General features: G+C 42.3%; 1 protein-coding gene across 1 annotated transcript; it reads right to left on the bottom strand.

The window, feature by feature from the left end:
* Nucleotides 1-607: 607 nt before the first annotated feature.
* sec62 (SEC62 homolog, preprotein translocation factor) lies at nt 608-16,562 on the bottom strand. Its single transcript, XM_036138395.1, has 8 exons — nt 16,450-16,562; nt 11,969-12,077; nt 9,757-9,862; nt 9,313-9,502; nt 5,699-5,794; nt 5,564-5,624; nt 5,349-5,468; nt 608-3,517 (listed from the first exon to the last, which is right to left on the bottom strand). Exons 1-8 carry the CDS (start codon nt 16,483-16,485, stop codon nt 2,988-2,990), a joined length of 1,248 nt encoding a protein of 415 aa, XP_035994288.1. The 5' UTR covers nt 16,486-16,562; the 3' UTR covers nt 608-2,987.
* Nucleotides 16,563-16,737: the final 175 nt, after the last annotated feature.

Genomic DNA, 16,737 nt, shown 5'->3' with positions numbered 1-16,737 from the left:
TACTTCTATTCACGCTATATAGATTACACTGTTTATTTCTTATTTTAGTTAATTATGGCTTACAGCTAAATAAAATTCAAAATGTACTTCATCAGAAGTATTTTAAAATCTCAATATTAAATAAAAAATGTTTTCTAATGTAGAAATGAGGAATGCAGCTAACAGTCGGGCTCAGGGGTCATTGCTGGAGAAACTGGCTGAGTGCTACATCCAAGCATATGAATGGAAAGTTAAGTGGAAGGAAAATGTTTGCAAGAAAAAGTTGGAATGAGTGGCAGGGACAACTATAGATTTAGGATTATAAAAGTAATAAAGTCTATAAATGAAAAGTTAAGTGGAAGGAAAAAGTGCAGAGGGGGGGGAAAAATGCAGACTAGGTCAGTACCTGCTTTCCTGAGCTGACCTCAGACTTTCATTAGCTGGAAGCCATAATCATCAAAATGAACAGAAATAGGCTCTTATATACCCCAGTGTAAGGAATTCACATGGGTTTCACGTTGTTACTGAAATTACTTTTTCAGGATGTAGTTGATCTCCTTAACAGACATGAAGCTTTTATTTAAATTTTTTTTTCATATAGCAGTAAACAAATATACACAGACCCTGATGCTTTCTAGACTTTTTATTGCAATAACATACAGATATAATCCAGACATCCAATTTCAGGAAATTACACTTCGATACCTTTAGACAGTCTTGAGAATGATATCGACAAGGTGGTCGAAAAAGACACCAGAGATAAAATGCGGAAGTTCTTACATTTTCACTTTAATTTTCCCCCAGAAATGTGCGATGAGAAAAGCAGCAGCATAGAGTAATACTACGATACACAACAGACCGATAGTTTGCAACAGTCAAGAACAGCTGGGAGAATAGATTTAGTTTTTTTTTTTTTTCTCTGTGTGAAACGACGATCCGGAGTCAAACCGCTGGCAGCTCTGCGGACAGAGATGCACTTTTTGCCCGTTTTAAAATAAAAAACAAATAAGGATCAAAACGGTGACAAACATAACATGGTGACATGCAAATTAGAAAGTCAGAGAGCTACACACCTCATTAGACTACGGCAGGGAGAAAAAAATAAAAACAAAACGTACTAAACACAGATTAGACCAGTAACATAAAGAACGTACAAAAAAAACTGCGCAAACGTTTATTAGATTGTGTCGGTGTTTTACGCACACCGCTGGTTCCTTAACTTCAGGTTGATGTCAGAGGGAGAAAAGCAGACCTGGCAACGCACAACCTACCGCATCACACGCTGCACATAGTGGCGAATATATAAAAAATAAAATAAACACCCCGCTGTAATCCAATGATTCCCAGATTCTACCTTTAAAAGTTAAATGACTGAAACAAGAACGGGACACAAAGTTTTGTTTTTTTATGGTTTGAGACTTTTCAGTACTATAGTCATATATCTGAAACATTAATAGAATCCATATATAAATGATACACTTCTGTTTTATACTTAAATATAATCCTCGCTATGCCTAGAAAGAGCCGCTAACCCATTTCTAACCCGAAGATAAAGTGAAAGAACAGCTTGGACCTCGGGGGACTGGATCTCAGCCAATCAGTGAGCGGATCTGGGTTTAAAAAAAAAAAAAAAAAAAAATAAGCCCACCGATCGCTTGTGCAAGACTAGACTTGACCCCTTTGGACAGGAGTCTAGTGTGAACGCATTTTAATGGTTTCATTGAGACCAAAATCCTCTTTCCTACAACTTTGTGCTGTGCTCGTCGTTTTTTGGTGGACGAAAACGTGACGGCGCGGCTACAAAACAACGAACGGCTTCATGAAACCCAACCCAGCTCCTCGCCTTCAGGCAGGCAAAGCGTTTGTCATCTGGCGTGTTTGGCACTAGAGTTCGCTTTACATCTCACGTTCCCACCGCTTCAACTCAACTTTAGGCCTTACAGCACTGGTTGTCCTGCAAAACGAACAGAATCTTAAAAAAATATGTAGTACTCCAGCCGCCTTCGCCGCTTAGATGTACTTTTCTGGATAAATATTTCATAGTGAGCCGACTGCACCTAGGAAACAAATGTGACAATACAGACGCTTCTCAATGGATCAGAAAAGTAGCTCGGTTCAAAAGGTGAAACTGATTTTGTTTCAGGGGTTTATTTCTGTAAATCTCAATGACTATGGCTTAGAGCAAATTAAAAAAAATACAGGTTTCTTTTTCAGAATAAGCTGATAAAAATGTTTAAAACCAGTGTGGTGGCAGTCTTGTTATGGGACAGGGAGGGTAGAAGCCACAGACAAGCTGGCTGAACACCGTTCTGTGTATTAACTGGGAAGTTGAGTGGAAGGAAAACATGTAGTGGTGCACCGGCAACACGGATATCGAGAGATCGGTGAAGCAATTCTTATTCAGGTGATTCTGAGCACGTTAACGGAAAGTTAGGCGATAGGAAAAAAGTATGCTGAAGGAGAAAAAGGGCTGGTCTGCTGATTAGCCTGTTAACTCAATAGCTTTAAGCCATAATCATCAAAACTAACAGAAGTAAAAAAAAAACAAAAAACTTTAAGTGTAATTAATCTATATCGTATCTGAGTTTTCATCTGAATTTAACCAGTGAAAGAAATGAGAGAAAAAAAAAAGATTAAGCTGCAGTTCGTACCTCAGAGAGACGCGCGCTACTCTGCTGCCATAATGTGGTCGTGTCTAGAATAAACGTCGGGATTTGGTCCATCTGGGTGAGTTCAGGGTTTAACAGCTGGCAGCAGTTTCATTATTTTAACATAAATAACATTTAGTTGGAAAGGAATCATTTCCACCGTTAAGGCTTCTTCTTTCAGACCCCCCCCCCCTCCCCCCATTATTATTGTCGTAGCCGTAAACGTTTGAGCGTTCAGTCTTTCCCGGTACGGTCTAGTGGAAGATCTCAGCGGCATGAGATGGAGCCTGTTTGCACGCCGAGGCTGGACTGGATCACAGCGGGGAAGGAGGAGAAAACCAGAGCCATGGAGCGGGGAGTTTATGTCTCAGCAGTCTGGGCTTTACACTCACTCTCGCCATCTTCTTTCCTCTCACGTGCCTCCTCAGCGTCCTCCTGTCCTTCCTCCTCCGCCTCCTCGTCTTCCTCGGTGTGCTGCTCCAGCTCCTCCCTGGTGATCATTTCAAAGTCGTTTCCGTTGCTGTGCTGCGAGCCCTCGTCCTCCCGCCGGTCGCTGTCTGTGTCCGAATGCCGGTCGTCCGCGCCGTCCCGCTTCGCCTCCTTGCTCTCCTCCTCTTCGTCGTCCTCCTCGTCGTCGCCGTCCTTCTTCTCGCTGTCCGACTTCTCGTCGCTGTCCGACTTGTGAGCCTTGAGGGAGGCGGCGCCGTCGTCCTTGTCGTCGGCCTTGTCCGAGCCCTTCCTGCCGGCGCCACGCGGGCCTTTGTAGTCGTGGGTGTAGAGCGGCCTGAACGAGTCGATGAAGCCCACGTCCGCCGTCAGGTTGGGCAGGAACCAGAAGTGGTGGCGGCCTCCGGTCACCACCCAGATGATCAGGAAGAGGATGCAGCGGGCTGAGGGGAGAGGGGAAAACGTTTGAGACGGCAAAGCTGACGAGTCAGAGATACGGTTGTGGAGAAGTGAAAAGCAGAGTTAGTTTATAAAAGATAATTTAAGCTCTGAACGTCTCAGTCCATCATCTAAAGATGTAAAAGAGTATCCCCAGGTTGATGCACGGCGGTGGCAGCATCATGATGTGGGGATGCTTTTGTTTGGAAGTGACAAGGAAAGCCGTGGAGTCATGGATGGAGCTAAATACTGAGCCACCTTAGAAGAAACGCTGTTACTAAAGACGTGAGTCTAGGATGGAGGTTCACCTTCCAGCAGGACTAAACCGTAGGGCTGGGCGATATGGATTAAAAAATAAATCTCAGATTTTATCATACAAAATCCGATTAATCGATTTTTTTCCTCCTTTTTGTTTCGTAAAAAGAAATTAAAGAAATTATTTTTAAACCTTGCTTTTTATGTCAAGCATTTCGTCAGGAACTTGAATTCAAAGAGCAACTAAAAACAAGCTGTGAAACATGCTTGTAAAACAAGATGGCAGCCGTGCCATTATAAACAATGAAAATATAACAAAACATTTGCTGCTAGTGGTATTACACATTGAGCTAAGAACAGGCTTCACTGCACTTGTGAACTTCAAACGAAGTTAAAAAAAAAAGTAAATAAGTAAATGAAGTACCTCGTATTATGGTAAAAAAAGTTTCCATTTAACAATATTTTGACAATACATTTGCCTAAACATATATTCAGCATCACATGCTGCTCTCTTCATGGAAACCCAATGAGTGTATTGGCAAAATAAAATCCAGATTTTCCAAAAATGAAATCTTAAAGAATTGTAAATTCGAATTAATCGATTAAATCGATTTATCGCCCAGCCCTACTAAACCGCACACCCAAAGCTGCTATTCATGTCTTAGAACGGCCCAGTCAAAGTCCACACCTGTATTCAACAGCAACCAGTGGAAAATAATCACCACAATCCCCTCCCCTCAACTTAAAAACTGTCAAATACTTTCACATTAACCCCCAATAAAACCCATTTAATATGGTATTTGCAACCTGACAAAACGGGTACAGAAAAGGTTAAAAAAAAATAAAACTGGACTCCTATTGTGAAGCTGAAGTAGGGCTGGACGATAATTCAATGATGATATATAATCAACCAATAGGCATATATCGATGATAGAAAAAAAAAAAGATCAAAAAGTTCAGTAGAATAAAAGTTTTCCTTCCTTTTATATTCTAGCCATGTAGGTTAATACCAGTCATTACATCCTCCCAACCAATCACAACGCAGACCCAGGAACCTCCATCACCAAGCTCCGCCCCCTTTAAAGAGTTCAGAAAGCACACTTTCTTTTTTAAAAACTTGCAGTTTTGCTAAAAAGTTGGTTGAATAAAGGGTTGAGTTTGAATTCAGTGTTTGTGTGTTCTGTATCTAAAATAGGTTGCTAAGCAACGGCATAAAATGGGCAGGGCTATACTTAAAATATATGTTTTGAATTTATTGATAATTATCGATCAATATGATTTCCGATTTGTCGCTACGCTTTCTTTCTATATCGTCCAGCCCTAAGCTGAAGACGTTTGGCTTCCCATGTCTGAAGTGGAGTTTCAAGCAGGCGATGCCTCGTCGGAGCTTAGATTCACCTGGAACTGGTCGCCCCAACAATGGAGAGTGCTTATTATTATTTTTTTAAACCTATTTTGGATTGATCAAGGATTGACTCGGATGACTGAGAATCTTCACCAACATACTGACAAAACGGGACAAAAGGGCGAAAGCGTAGGAATACAAGAACAAACACACGTTTAACATTTTTTTTTACTTACCAACAGCTAGAAGCAGGATGCTGGCCACGAAGCAGCCGGCAGCGACGCTCAGGTAGTAAACACCGACCCGCATCTCTGCGGGCCACAGCGGGAACAGCGTGGCTGCGATCACTGCGATAACTGAGAGCAACAAGAGGGGATCAGCGTGAGAAATCCCTGCGTTTGCTTCCTGCTTCCTGCTCAGCACAAACCCTACGGCTACAGCCGCCACTCACCCAGGATCAAGCCCATGGCGAACGTTTTGAAATGCACCGGGTCGTAAATCCACACGTACACCTGCAGACAAGAGGGTTCAGTTTTTTTCTACTTGCTGAACCACAGAAGAAGAACTCTAAGAAGCGGTTTCTCACCTCATTCCCGTCCAGGAACAGCTGATCCTCGTGAGGCTCCAGTTTGAACTTCTTCTTCACCTCTTTCTTCTTCTTTGGGCTTCCTGGGCTGTCGTCCTGCCGTTCAAAGACAGTCTGCATTTTAAAATTATTTTTCTTCTTGTTCTAACGTTTTTCTTTAGGTAGCTATAGACAACTTTGCCCGAATCTCGTTTTTGTTTTGAAATGAACATAAATTGTAATTTAGACAAAACAAAACTTAATTTCTTCGTCTTCCTCCTTTCTTTCGTTCTTCTGGAATATATTTCTTAAACTCTGCTTGACAAAAGTTGGCAAAACTGTTCAAACTAATGAGAATAGTATTGGAACGGTTATCACACACATTTTTTCGTAGGGAATCATTTTGTCACATCATTCAACCCGTAATCAACGAGGTTGTAGTTTTTTTTCACAGGGTAATAATACTGCCAAGCCTAAAATGAAATGACAGTTATTAAAAAGGTGAATAAATGTGTCTGGAACTAAAAAATTACCTTTATAAAATGATTTATGAATTTTAGGACATTGCCTGAATCCCCACTAAATAAAACCAAAAAGACAGTTGGAGGCACAAAGTGAACGAGTGACTGAAGTTGTATGTGAATCAAATTCAGGGAATTATTTTATTGCAACAGTTTCAGAGACAAAAGCGACAACTTTAAAAACTATATTTATGTGACGAGGCAGCAGCAGCTGTGGTGTGCCTGTGAGACAGCGCTGAGGGAAGCGGCAACTCTCACTGCTGCCTCAATACAGTGACTCCAGAACGACCGGTGCGTTCAGTTAAGTTGGCCATTAATAAAAAATAAGTCATTATTACTAGTCGCTTTTTGAAATGAAGTCCCTATAAGGGTCTGAAAAGTCACTAAATAAAGCAACAAAGTGGTCAACACAGGACCGTCGTCTCTGGTTTTCCTTCCCTCCTGACAGAAGCGCAGCACAGTAGCTGCTAGCAGCCAGACAGGAAGGAGCAGGAAAGGTGGGTTTTTCATAATAAAGGACATTTTAACGTTTCATGATATTTCAATGCATTTCAAATGCGGATTATGGTTTATATAAGTGTGCAAATATAGGCTATACGTAATAGGGAGTAAATATGTCTGTAGCGGACACCCTGAGTAAATGTGATTTAGGACCTAGTGTGTAAAATATGGACATATTTAAGGTAGAGCAGGTTAAATGCATTTACTAAACACAAAACCATTACCAGACCCGGGGTTTGTCCACTGAGCTATATTATACGCTGGAGTGCTGATTTTGCCAAAAAACTGAAGTCACTGGCCGCCATCTTGCTACTCCCTACTCTCACAGAATCCCATAGGATTTGGTTGAAACAACAAGCAGTTTTCTGGCTGTGTGAAAACGTTTCACAGGTGATTCTACAGTCAGTGAATGTACTAACACTATCAACTACTAGGAAATTAGGTGCTGAAATATTTTACATGTTATTCATATTAAATATATATATGTATATATAAGTATGTATATATGTATACACATATGTAAATATATGTTTTTGTATATTGTTATTTATAGATATAAATGTTAAATATATATATTTAATAGGGCTGGGCAACGATTAAAATATTTAATCGCAATTAATCGCATTGTATTTACAAACTCCAAGAATTAATTCAAAAGTAGTGTAAAGAGCACTTTTATTTTAATGTTCTGCTGCCATATGAACAAAAGTGTTGTAACATTTGTAGCACTTATCAGTAACACATATTTAGTGTAAAGCTCAACTTAAACATGTAAAACAAAAAATAGCAATAATAATAATAAATTAAAGCTTATTTCCACTGACAGGGAATTCTCTTTATGGGGAAAAAATCTACCAAAAACAGGCAATTTCTGAGGTAACAGCAGGGAGCAGCATTACCATTTTATGTTTAATACCAAAGTTTAACTTGGCAGTGGTTACAACTAACTTGTTTCTGTCATATTCGATGCTGGAAGAACTTTAAACTGAAATGCTTGCTAACTCGATATGCTTGCGTTTATTTGACGTTGACACGCGGTTTTTTGTTGTTGCTTTCTCGCGCACATACAGTGAATGGCAGGGGGAAAACAGGCAAAAACACATGGATGCTTTGAAACGAGAAGCGACTTCACCGACGGCGTCTAAGCAGACCCCCCCGCTCCGCTCCGCACAAAACTTGTTCCGGCCGTCAACTCACCGCCTCGCCTAAGCGGGAAACACCGCCTTCCGCATGTCGGCTTTGTTTTTTTCCGGCCAGCACCTTTCTTCCTCTTTGAATCTGAGGCTGGGCTGACAGCGAGGTTATTGGCGCTTTATCGCCACCTACTGTTCTGATTCAAACCCCTACACCGCAGCAACAGACCTTCACAAAATAAAAGCATGTGAGCAACATGCGTTAACGCGCGTTAAAGAAAATATCGCCGTTAATAGTCTAATGAGCTAACGCAAAATTAACGCGTTAACTTGCCCAGCCCTAATATTTAAATAAATTAAATGCAAAATATTTCAGCACATGACTTTCTCAGTACTTGATAGTTTTAGAACATAACATAAAAGTATATGACATTTGACATTTTAAAAGTCTTAAGCCCCCCCCAAACATGAGAAAATCCTCGTTATTTGATGCTGTAGCGCACATATTCCCTAGATACTGGGGGAAATAGGGAGTACCAATATGGCGGCTGGTGGCTTCAAAGCGGCTCGTTCTAACAGCGGACTATTAGCACTCCAGTGTATTATATAGCTCAGTGGGTTTGTCGACTTTCCCCACAGTAAACTTACATTTTCAAACTTTTCAGACCAGCGTGTATCTCTGCTCTGGTGCGAGCTCGCCTCTTCTCTACAACCTAGTAAAGGTTATAAAGGTCGTCGTTACGCGCAACATTTCGTTCTCATTCATAATGCGTGGAAGACGAGGACAGGTCGTCCTAAACGGGGAGCGTCCCTGATTTCCTGGGACATGTCGTCAAGCCACAGCTACTTTTTGTGTTACTGAACCAGTAGCTAACCACCTTTACTTACGTTTGCAATAAAAAAAAAACTTTGTTGTGGCACATTTTAGAGTAGATGACGTATGATGTGCTCAAAGTAGGTCAGCTCCGTAGCTCCGCCGGAGGACGCCGCCGGTCCCGTGGCGACGTCTACTGCTGACGGGGTGAATCACAGAGAGGAGCGGACCCACTTTCTGAGACTTCATTAAAGGCACAAGGATGGCTCTCCGTTTGGTGCCTCACACATAAAAATATCAAATTGAGGTTTTTAATCTAGCTCTTTATTACTAGAAGATCAAGCACTTTCCAAACCTGGAAAACATTTTGTTATGATTCAGGCATCCACACGCCACCACCCTCCAAAACTTGTAAGGGTTAACACTTTGGCCTGACACGCAGGATAAATATCAGCTCCCTGATGGTTTGGAGGTCGACCAGCTCAGAGTAAAGGCGACTAAAGGCAAATATATTACAGATTATGGCCAGTGGGTCTACAAAAAGCAACCCACAATAACATTTGACGGTATGTCATGACGCGATCCCCATTGGAGAAATTGTGATTTTTGATTTGATGATCCCTTAAGTAAGTTTTTTTCCCTCTGGAGTGTTTTGGAGTCACTTACGCTTTTCTCTTTCTTGGTTTCGACAATTTCAGACTCTTTCTTCTTCTCTTTCTCCTTCTTCCCTTTTTTCTCATCTTCTTTGCTGCTGTCGCTCTTGATTTTTTCTTTCTCCTTCTCCTTCTTGGCGTCTTTCTCCGGCTTTTTCTTCATCACCTTCAGAGCCCGGTGGAAGAACTGCTTCTTCAAGAGTCTGCAAACAAAAACAAAAGATTGGACTTCCAGGAGCTGCGAGTGATTTTCACGGACGTTCGCTGCTAAAAGTCCTCCATTTTCAATGTGAAGTCAGGCAAAACAAAACATATTTGCTAATAATAATAAAAAAAAACAACATTGACCATTGTGACTTTGGAAACTAAATTTGTGATGTGATTATTTCTGTTTGAGTTGATGGTGGAAGATGGTTCTGGTTTTAACATCCGGGTCAAATGTCAAGCGCAGGCCGACCTGTTGCAGTAATCCACCACCGACTCTCTGGTGGTGAACAGCGCCTCCTCTCCCTTCTTGGCTTTGGCCCACTTGGAGTCCAGAAGACAGTCCACGGCCTTGGATGCTAAACGTAGACACACAGTAAAACATCTCGTCTTTATTTTATTCAGATAACAAACAGCAATCAAAGACTGGAATAGAGAAAACACCCAGCAACGTTTTATCTTTATGTAACGTGGAGGTCAAAAGTTTCATTTTTGTCTCCTTTGATCACTGCTCACGGTAGTTTGTTCTGGATTTTATCAGCTGCACCAGATTGAAGGGAGTAGGAACAGATCTTTATTTTTAATAATATTTGAAAACCGTGTATATTTTTCCTTCCTGTCAACAGCCACTTGCTGCTTCCTATTAGTAGAAAAATGTGAAAAGGTCCAAAGGTGTGAATACTTTTGGAAGACACTGTACACTGAGCTTATGAGTGAAGCCACACAGCCAGTCACACCCTGAACGATAACTGCAGCTTAACGGTGAGACGAAAGGAACGGCAACAATCATCTCCTTCCTGTTTTATGCTCCCACCGACCAATCAGCACGCAGCTTGCAACCACGTCTGTCCAGATCGAGACGGAAATCCAGAACAAATACTTAGGTAGAGCACGCTGCGGTGCAGTTCAGCTACAGGCTCGGGTGAAAACGCCGTAAAACATTTTCCTGCTTTATTGACGTGTAATCGTCATAAATTTCTGGGGCGATTACTAAAACCCTGGAGAGGGTAAATAACTTTTATAGCAATGTGTCTGCGAGTTGCTCCAAAAACTGACTAAATGGTCAGCGGTAGGGCTGAACGATTTTGGAGAATAATCTAATTGTAATTTTTTATCTTAATATTGCGATTAATGCGATTTTTTTCCCTCCCAGTTTATTTTATCATGTCTTTTTAAACATATACAAAACAACAAATCAATTTGTTTACTTGCCGTGCGGATAAGTTGCTAAAAGACCCACAGCATCTGAACTCGGAGCAGAAATTATTGCGTTCTGCCTACGATATATTAGCCTCGTGAGACCATCCTGATCTCGCGAGCTTTCAAGGTTTCACTCGCAGATCAGTCTGGCTACTCTCCGTTAAAGAAAATTTGGAGCCGTTGACCAAACGAACGTCCAATCAGCGTTGGCTTTGAGGCGGGTTGAGGTGTGACGCAACGGGAAGCGCGACAGTTCAGTCTAAACAACATGGCGGCTTCAGCCGATGAAACTAGCGTTAGCGTGGCTATCGAGCAAGTTTTATCGGAATTACAGAGTATTTCTTTGCTGAGCTAACGAGCCTTTACCTGCAGCAGCAAGAGTAGCTTGGCTTGTGGTTGTGTTTTCGTCGTCGCTCGTAACAGAGCGACGACGAAGCATGTTGAGTACGAGTAAGTCATATGCTTCGTTGATCTGATTGGTTTATTTGGCCCGTCTATCACCAACATAGGCCAATCAGCTAACCAGTATTTTTGCCCCTTCCCAAAATTACTTCAACGGAAGGTTTCCAGATGGATATGCGGAGCAAATCCATCTGGCGGCGTCAGGTTAACGATATATTTCAACCAAAATTGCAATTTTGACTTTTCTCTGCGTTAACCACAAGCAACAAAAATGGCCTCTAGATAAAGATGTTTGTAAACAAGGACTATTTAAAACAAGAACTTTTAATGTTTTTATAAATCAGAATATTGTTCAAGAGAACAGCTTTTAATTGATTTGGACATCAATCCTTGTTGAACATAAAGCGAAACAAACAAGCAAGTCTATGTATTAAACTGATTGACCAGAACTTAATGCTATGTATGATTATATAAACTCTAAAACAAGTAAAAAAGTTAGATTATCTCACTGCTGCAACTGTCGTCTCTTCCATGTGGAGGCAAACCCACTTTAAACATTTTATTGACACCTAAAGGACACGTCTGATTCGCTGATTGTTAAATAGCCAAAAATTGCAGACTCTGCGATTTGGAAATTGTTTTTTTTTTTTTTTAAATCGCAATTATATTGAATTGTTCAGCCCTAGTCAGCGCGGTGTCACAGAGCGATGCAAATATAAAAGGCATGTGGCAGAAAAAGCTCGACTGATGTAGAGCCAACAGCGGCCGGCCTAGCACCGCGTTTTTAAGCCTAGATAAATCAGCCGTCCTGAACAGACGTCCGTGACGGAGGAACCGATGGAGCGCAGATGTTGAGCACTGACCGATGAAGTAGTCGACTCGGTGGCCCATCATGTTGGTGGACTTGGTGGGGCAGTTAAATCGAAGGTACTTGGCCACCGCCTTCTCCTCCTTGGTGGGCTCGCTCACCTCCTACAGGAACAGACAGACACATAATTAGTCTGGGTCTAAGACAGGAACAGCTTTCATGATTCAGGATCATTAGATTGGACAGAACCTCCACTGCCATCAGAGCCAAGCGTTTAAGGCCTGGCTGTCAGATAATATCTGTGGACACTTCTCATGGGAGCTGGTGCACAGACAGCAAAGAAAGAAGTGGAAGTGCTGGCGCATATCTGTGAGCGCTGCTATGCTGGACCTCCTGGCCACGACCAACAATCTGTGCATCCGCTCTTCTTTTGGCAGTCTCAATCAGCAAGTAGAGTTTTTAACAGCCTTATAACTATATTATTACAGGAAGTTGTACACCGGCCTCTCTGAATTTAGATACTGCTAATGCAAGAAGACTCAAAGTTGGCGATTTATAACTGTGGGCAGAGGAAGCGCAGAGCTCCAACACTGCAAAAATAGAACTCAAAATAAGAAATTATTTCTTGAAATTACACAATTTTTCCTTGATTTGAGCAGGTAAATAAGATTATTTGCCAATGGAATAATATTTTTGCACTTTGAATAGGCACAATTCATCTCCATCATCTTATTTCAAGTGAAGTATATCTAATTATCTTATTTTTTGGGTAAAAATACAAATTCCATTGGCAAATAATTTTATTTACCTGCTCAAATCAAGAACAAATACATTAATTTCAAGAAAATTTAACTTATTTTTAGTTCTCTTTTTGCAGTGAAGAAGCCGTCTTAAAAGGAAACTATTTCTGTCACGTGGAGAAATGTCTTCATTCGTGTGGGCAGCGAGGGAGACGGAGGCTTTTAGCAGCTAACAGGAAGGCTAAACAGAGCCGAGTGAAGTTCCTCTGTTTTCTGTGAACCTCTGACTGTCAGGGAACATTGTAGGATGCAGGAAATGTTAGAAACTACAAAGAAAATGCTGAAGAAAGATCAAATCCTAAGACAACGAGATGACTAAAAACTATTCAGGTTAGCCGTCCCCACCGCTCCCCCTGAGCTTTGGCATCGTGGTTGCACGATATATCAGCATTAACATCGGTGCCGGTCCGATAAGTAAAACTGGACCGATATTAACAACCGATGTTTATTTCCATCTAGTTGCCCTTTTGTCCCTGTGTTTCAGGAGGAAGAAGAGGAGGAGGAGGAGGGGGTTGGTCATGCGATTTTTGTTCGGTCCTGTGACCGGTGATGCATCGCAGCGAGGATTGTGGGATTCTTAAATGAAACAGAGATAAAAAAAGCAGCATATAAAGTCTAGATTAAAAAAAACATTTAAAAAAATTAAATTATCAAAGTTCTCAGTCAGTACAAAACTTGACCATCACAGAGACGTAAAAACACATTTATGTTTCTGTGATGGTCAAATTTGGTAAATTTTGTACTGACTGAAAACTTTGCAAACTGAATTTTGTGTATACACATCAGTAAATATCAGTTATCGGACATAACAGCAATATTAATATTGAATATCGATAGCATCCCTAGTTAAAACTATTCTATTTAAGATATTTGACGCTTCTAGTGTTGTCGTGTGGCCTCAGGCTGCATGTTTAAAACCACCAGGTGACGTTCTAATGTATCCTTACTGGTTTAAGGCATGACCAGCGCTGAATTATAGTCATTATGGCACACCCAACTGTAACCTACAGCGCCTTCCTAAGTAGTCAGGAAGTTTTCCCACATAGTCACACCTTACAGCCACCTGCTTCAATGTATCGTCTTAGGATTTCCTGTGAAAGACTGATGCATATAGCCTCTTTTAGTCTGGTTACCCCTAAATAAAATCTAGTGCAACCACTACCTTCAGATGTGACCCAGTTAGTAAAGAAAGCCTGCCTGTGTGTAACGTAAACCTTTCAAACATGTACGACACAAATCTGACCTTGACAGAAGACCAGTGAGAAGACATTTTGCAGCTTGCCACAAGCAAGGTAGGGGAGAAGGTGCTCCGGTCAGATGAGACCTAAATGTAAGTCTTGGAGCTATGTTGAAAACATTAGCCTTATTTTCACGACCCTTTTTTAACCGATCCATGCCGAGTTCGGTCCGAGCTTGGATCAGTTAACCGTGCCGAGCTTGGTTCTTACGACCGTTTACATGTCACGCTAGCACGCTTCCTCGCCTCCTAGTGACGATCTACGGTACTACAGCTCTCTAGGACTGAAGGAGGGAATCAAGCAAATCAAAACGGCGGCCCCCGTAACATTCAGGAAGTTATGCTTGGTTATAATTGTGAAATTTCGTTGTTTGCGGAGAGTCAGGCGAAGAAGGCAGCCTTTGGTGAATTTACTTGACAGAGTCGGCTTTTGGGAAGTGGATGAGACAAACGAACGTCTAATCAGGGTTTACAGATGCAGGAAACAACGACAGACGTTGAGGTTCATCACACTGCTAAGACGAATCATCACTGGAAATCGTGTGTCACGGTAAGGAAGCTAGTATTATTATGAATGTATGAAACCACAAAATTAGTCAGCTGACTGTAAGGAGATGACGCGGTCTGCTCATGCGTTCTTTGTTATCAGAGAACCGAGCCACTGAAAAACCGGGCCGAGCGCTACTATGGAACTGGTACAACATTTAGCGCGGTCCGGCCTGTTGTGTCTGGCACGGTTCAGTCCAGTTTGCGTTCCATTTACACTCGATAGTTATCTCAGTTACCGAGCTCAGACCGTTCTCGGCACGGTTAAATAAAGGGTAGCGTAAACAGCCTGATCCTGAACGTGGAGAAGAAGACGAAGGAGCTCATCGTCGACTTCAGGAAGAACCGGCCTCACCACGCTCCACTGCTCATCAACAGCTCAGCTGTGGAGGTGGTCAGCAGCACCAAGTTCCTGAGGGTTCACATCACGGACAACCTCACCTGGTCTGTGAACACCACGCCTCTGGTGAAGAGGGCACAGAAATGACTGTACTTCCTGCGGAGGAAGAGGAGAGCCCGCCTGCCCCCGCCCATCCTCAAGACCTTCTACAGAAGCACCATAGAGAGCATTCTGACCAGCTGTCTCTCTGTGTGGTGTGGAGGGTGCAGGGCCTCCGATTAGTGCCTAGATGGGCCTCCGACACCAGGTTCTGCAAAAGCTTTTTCCCTGTTGCCATCAGACTGTTGAACTGCTGAAGCTATAACTGGAATCTGTACCACATTTGTCCTGCATTGTTTACATTTCAATTGCTGTACTGTGAAATCACTGTTGCACTATATCCTGTAATTTTATCCGGTAATTTACTTTATTCTGAAATCCACTGCAATTCACTGAAATTTTCAAGCTGTATGCAAACGAAATGTCGTTCTGTGCATACAGAATGACAAATAAAGTTGTCTAAGTCTAAACGGGGCTACTGTGTGGAGGAAAACCAGCACTGCACGTCACCCTGGACCGGCCGCCGGGAGCATCATCCTGCAGGGAAATGATCTGCCTTCCTACAGGACAACATACGAAAATATACAGCCAGAGCAACAATATAACGCATATTCACGTGTTAAAATAGCCCCACAATCAAAGTTTGATTGTGGGGCTATTTTAACATGTGGAGACAAGATCCCTTTGGTTCCACTCGGTTCTCGTGTTGCAATAGAGCTGAACGTAAATGTTTACCAGCTGTCAGCCATCCATCCTGTATTTTTAGGTTGATAAAACTTCATTTCAGACAAGCATCCTCTCACACACAATAAAAACCTTAAAGAAAACGTAGCTTTTCTACAGCAAAACCAATAGTGGAGTCAAACACGTGCCGGGCTTTGTCTCAATTAATCAATTTATGGTTGATGGGTCAAAAGCAGCCACCCCCTTCCCTCCTTTTCCTTTTTAGATGCGGAGGTCTGGAAGTGAGCTGTAGGCAGCAAAGTTACTGAAACCTGTAAGTGCTCTGTGGCTCGTTGCCCTGTCCATACTGGCGTTCAGGCGGCCTCAAACCCAGCTCAGCGGACGTATAAAGAAGAGTATTGTGTCATTAAATTGCCCCCACGTTATGTAAACACGGCGGGGGTTAGAGCTGACGCAGCTTAGCCAGCCACCGTCCGGGACCTCTTCGGTCTCCATGAGAATGAAATCAGACTGCAGGGATAAGCAAGGCAGAAAGCAGAGGAACAACGATACACTTTCAGTAAAAAAACAACATACTGATGCTAACAGCCCACAAACTGGAACCAGTGGCGTAAGAACTGGTGTTGTTTTTTTTCGGTGCCCAGCTAATGGTAGCAACCGTTAGCCACCATCAGCTCCAGCTGCTCGGTTATCTGAGGACTCCTGGTCCAGAAAAGGCTGCTGTTACGGCTAAGATCCCGCAGCGGGACGTGAGGACCGGCCCCCCGGCTTTTATTTGTACCGCGCCAACTCGTGGACGCGGCATTTCATCGCGAATGAAGTGATGTTACCTGGATCCGCTTCTTGTGCCTCCTGCGCTCCGCCATGATCCTCTCCAACTCAGCGACACCGTGTGTGCAGAGTCTCGCGAGACTGACCGACGGCGAGAAGACAGACCTCTGCGATCACAACTCCCAAAACTACGATATGTTGTATTTCTGTTTTTTATATAGCCAAGAGATTTAAGAGAATTAAGAGATTTGAAAGTCCATCGCATTAATGACCTGGTCCGTATATTGCAAAGTAAGACATTGTTAGTCTATAGTTTTTCTGGAAGAAAACAAGATTAGGAGGAATTT

The sequence above is a fragment of the Fundulus heteroclitus genome, chromosome 6 (genome assembly GCF_011125445.2).
Source record: "Fundulus heteroclitus isolate FHET01 chromosome 6, MU-UCD_Fhet_4.1, whole genome shotgun sequence".
NCBI lineage: Eukaryota > Metazoa > Chordata > Actinopteri > Cyprinodontiformes > Fundulidae > Fundulus > Fundulus heteroclitus.
The sequence above is the reverse complement of the archived record's forward strand: the minus strand, read 5'-3'. Positions and strand labels throughout refer to the sequence as shown.

What these genes read in the sequence shown, in the direction of transcription:
- sec62 (XM_036138395.1), bottom strand. Translation starts at nt 16,485, where the DNA reads ATGGCGGAGCGCAGGAGGCACAAGAAGCGGATCCAG. An exon ending in GTGGTGGATTACTGCAACAG is followed by an intron (nt 9,503 to 9,756) that starts GTCGGCCTGCGC and finishes TTTTGTTTGCAG; the next exon opens with ACTCTTGAAGAAGCAGTTCT. An exon ending in CATCCTGCTTCTAGCTGTTG is followed by an intron (nt 3,518 to 5,348) that starts GTAAGTAAAAAA and finishes CTCTCCCCTCAG; the next exon opens with CCCGCTGCATCCTCTTCCTG.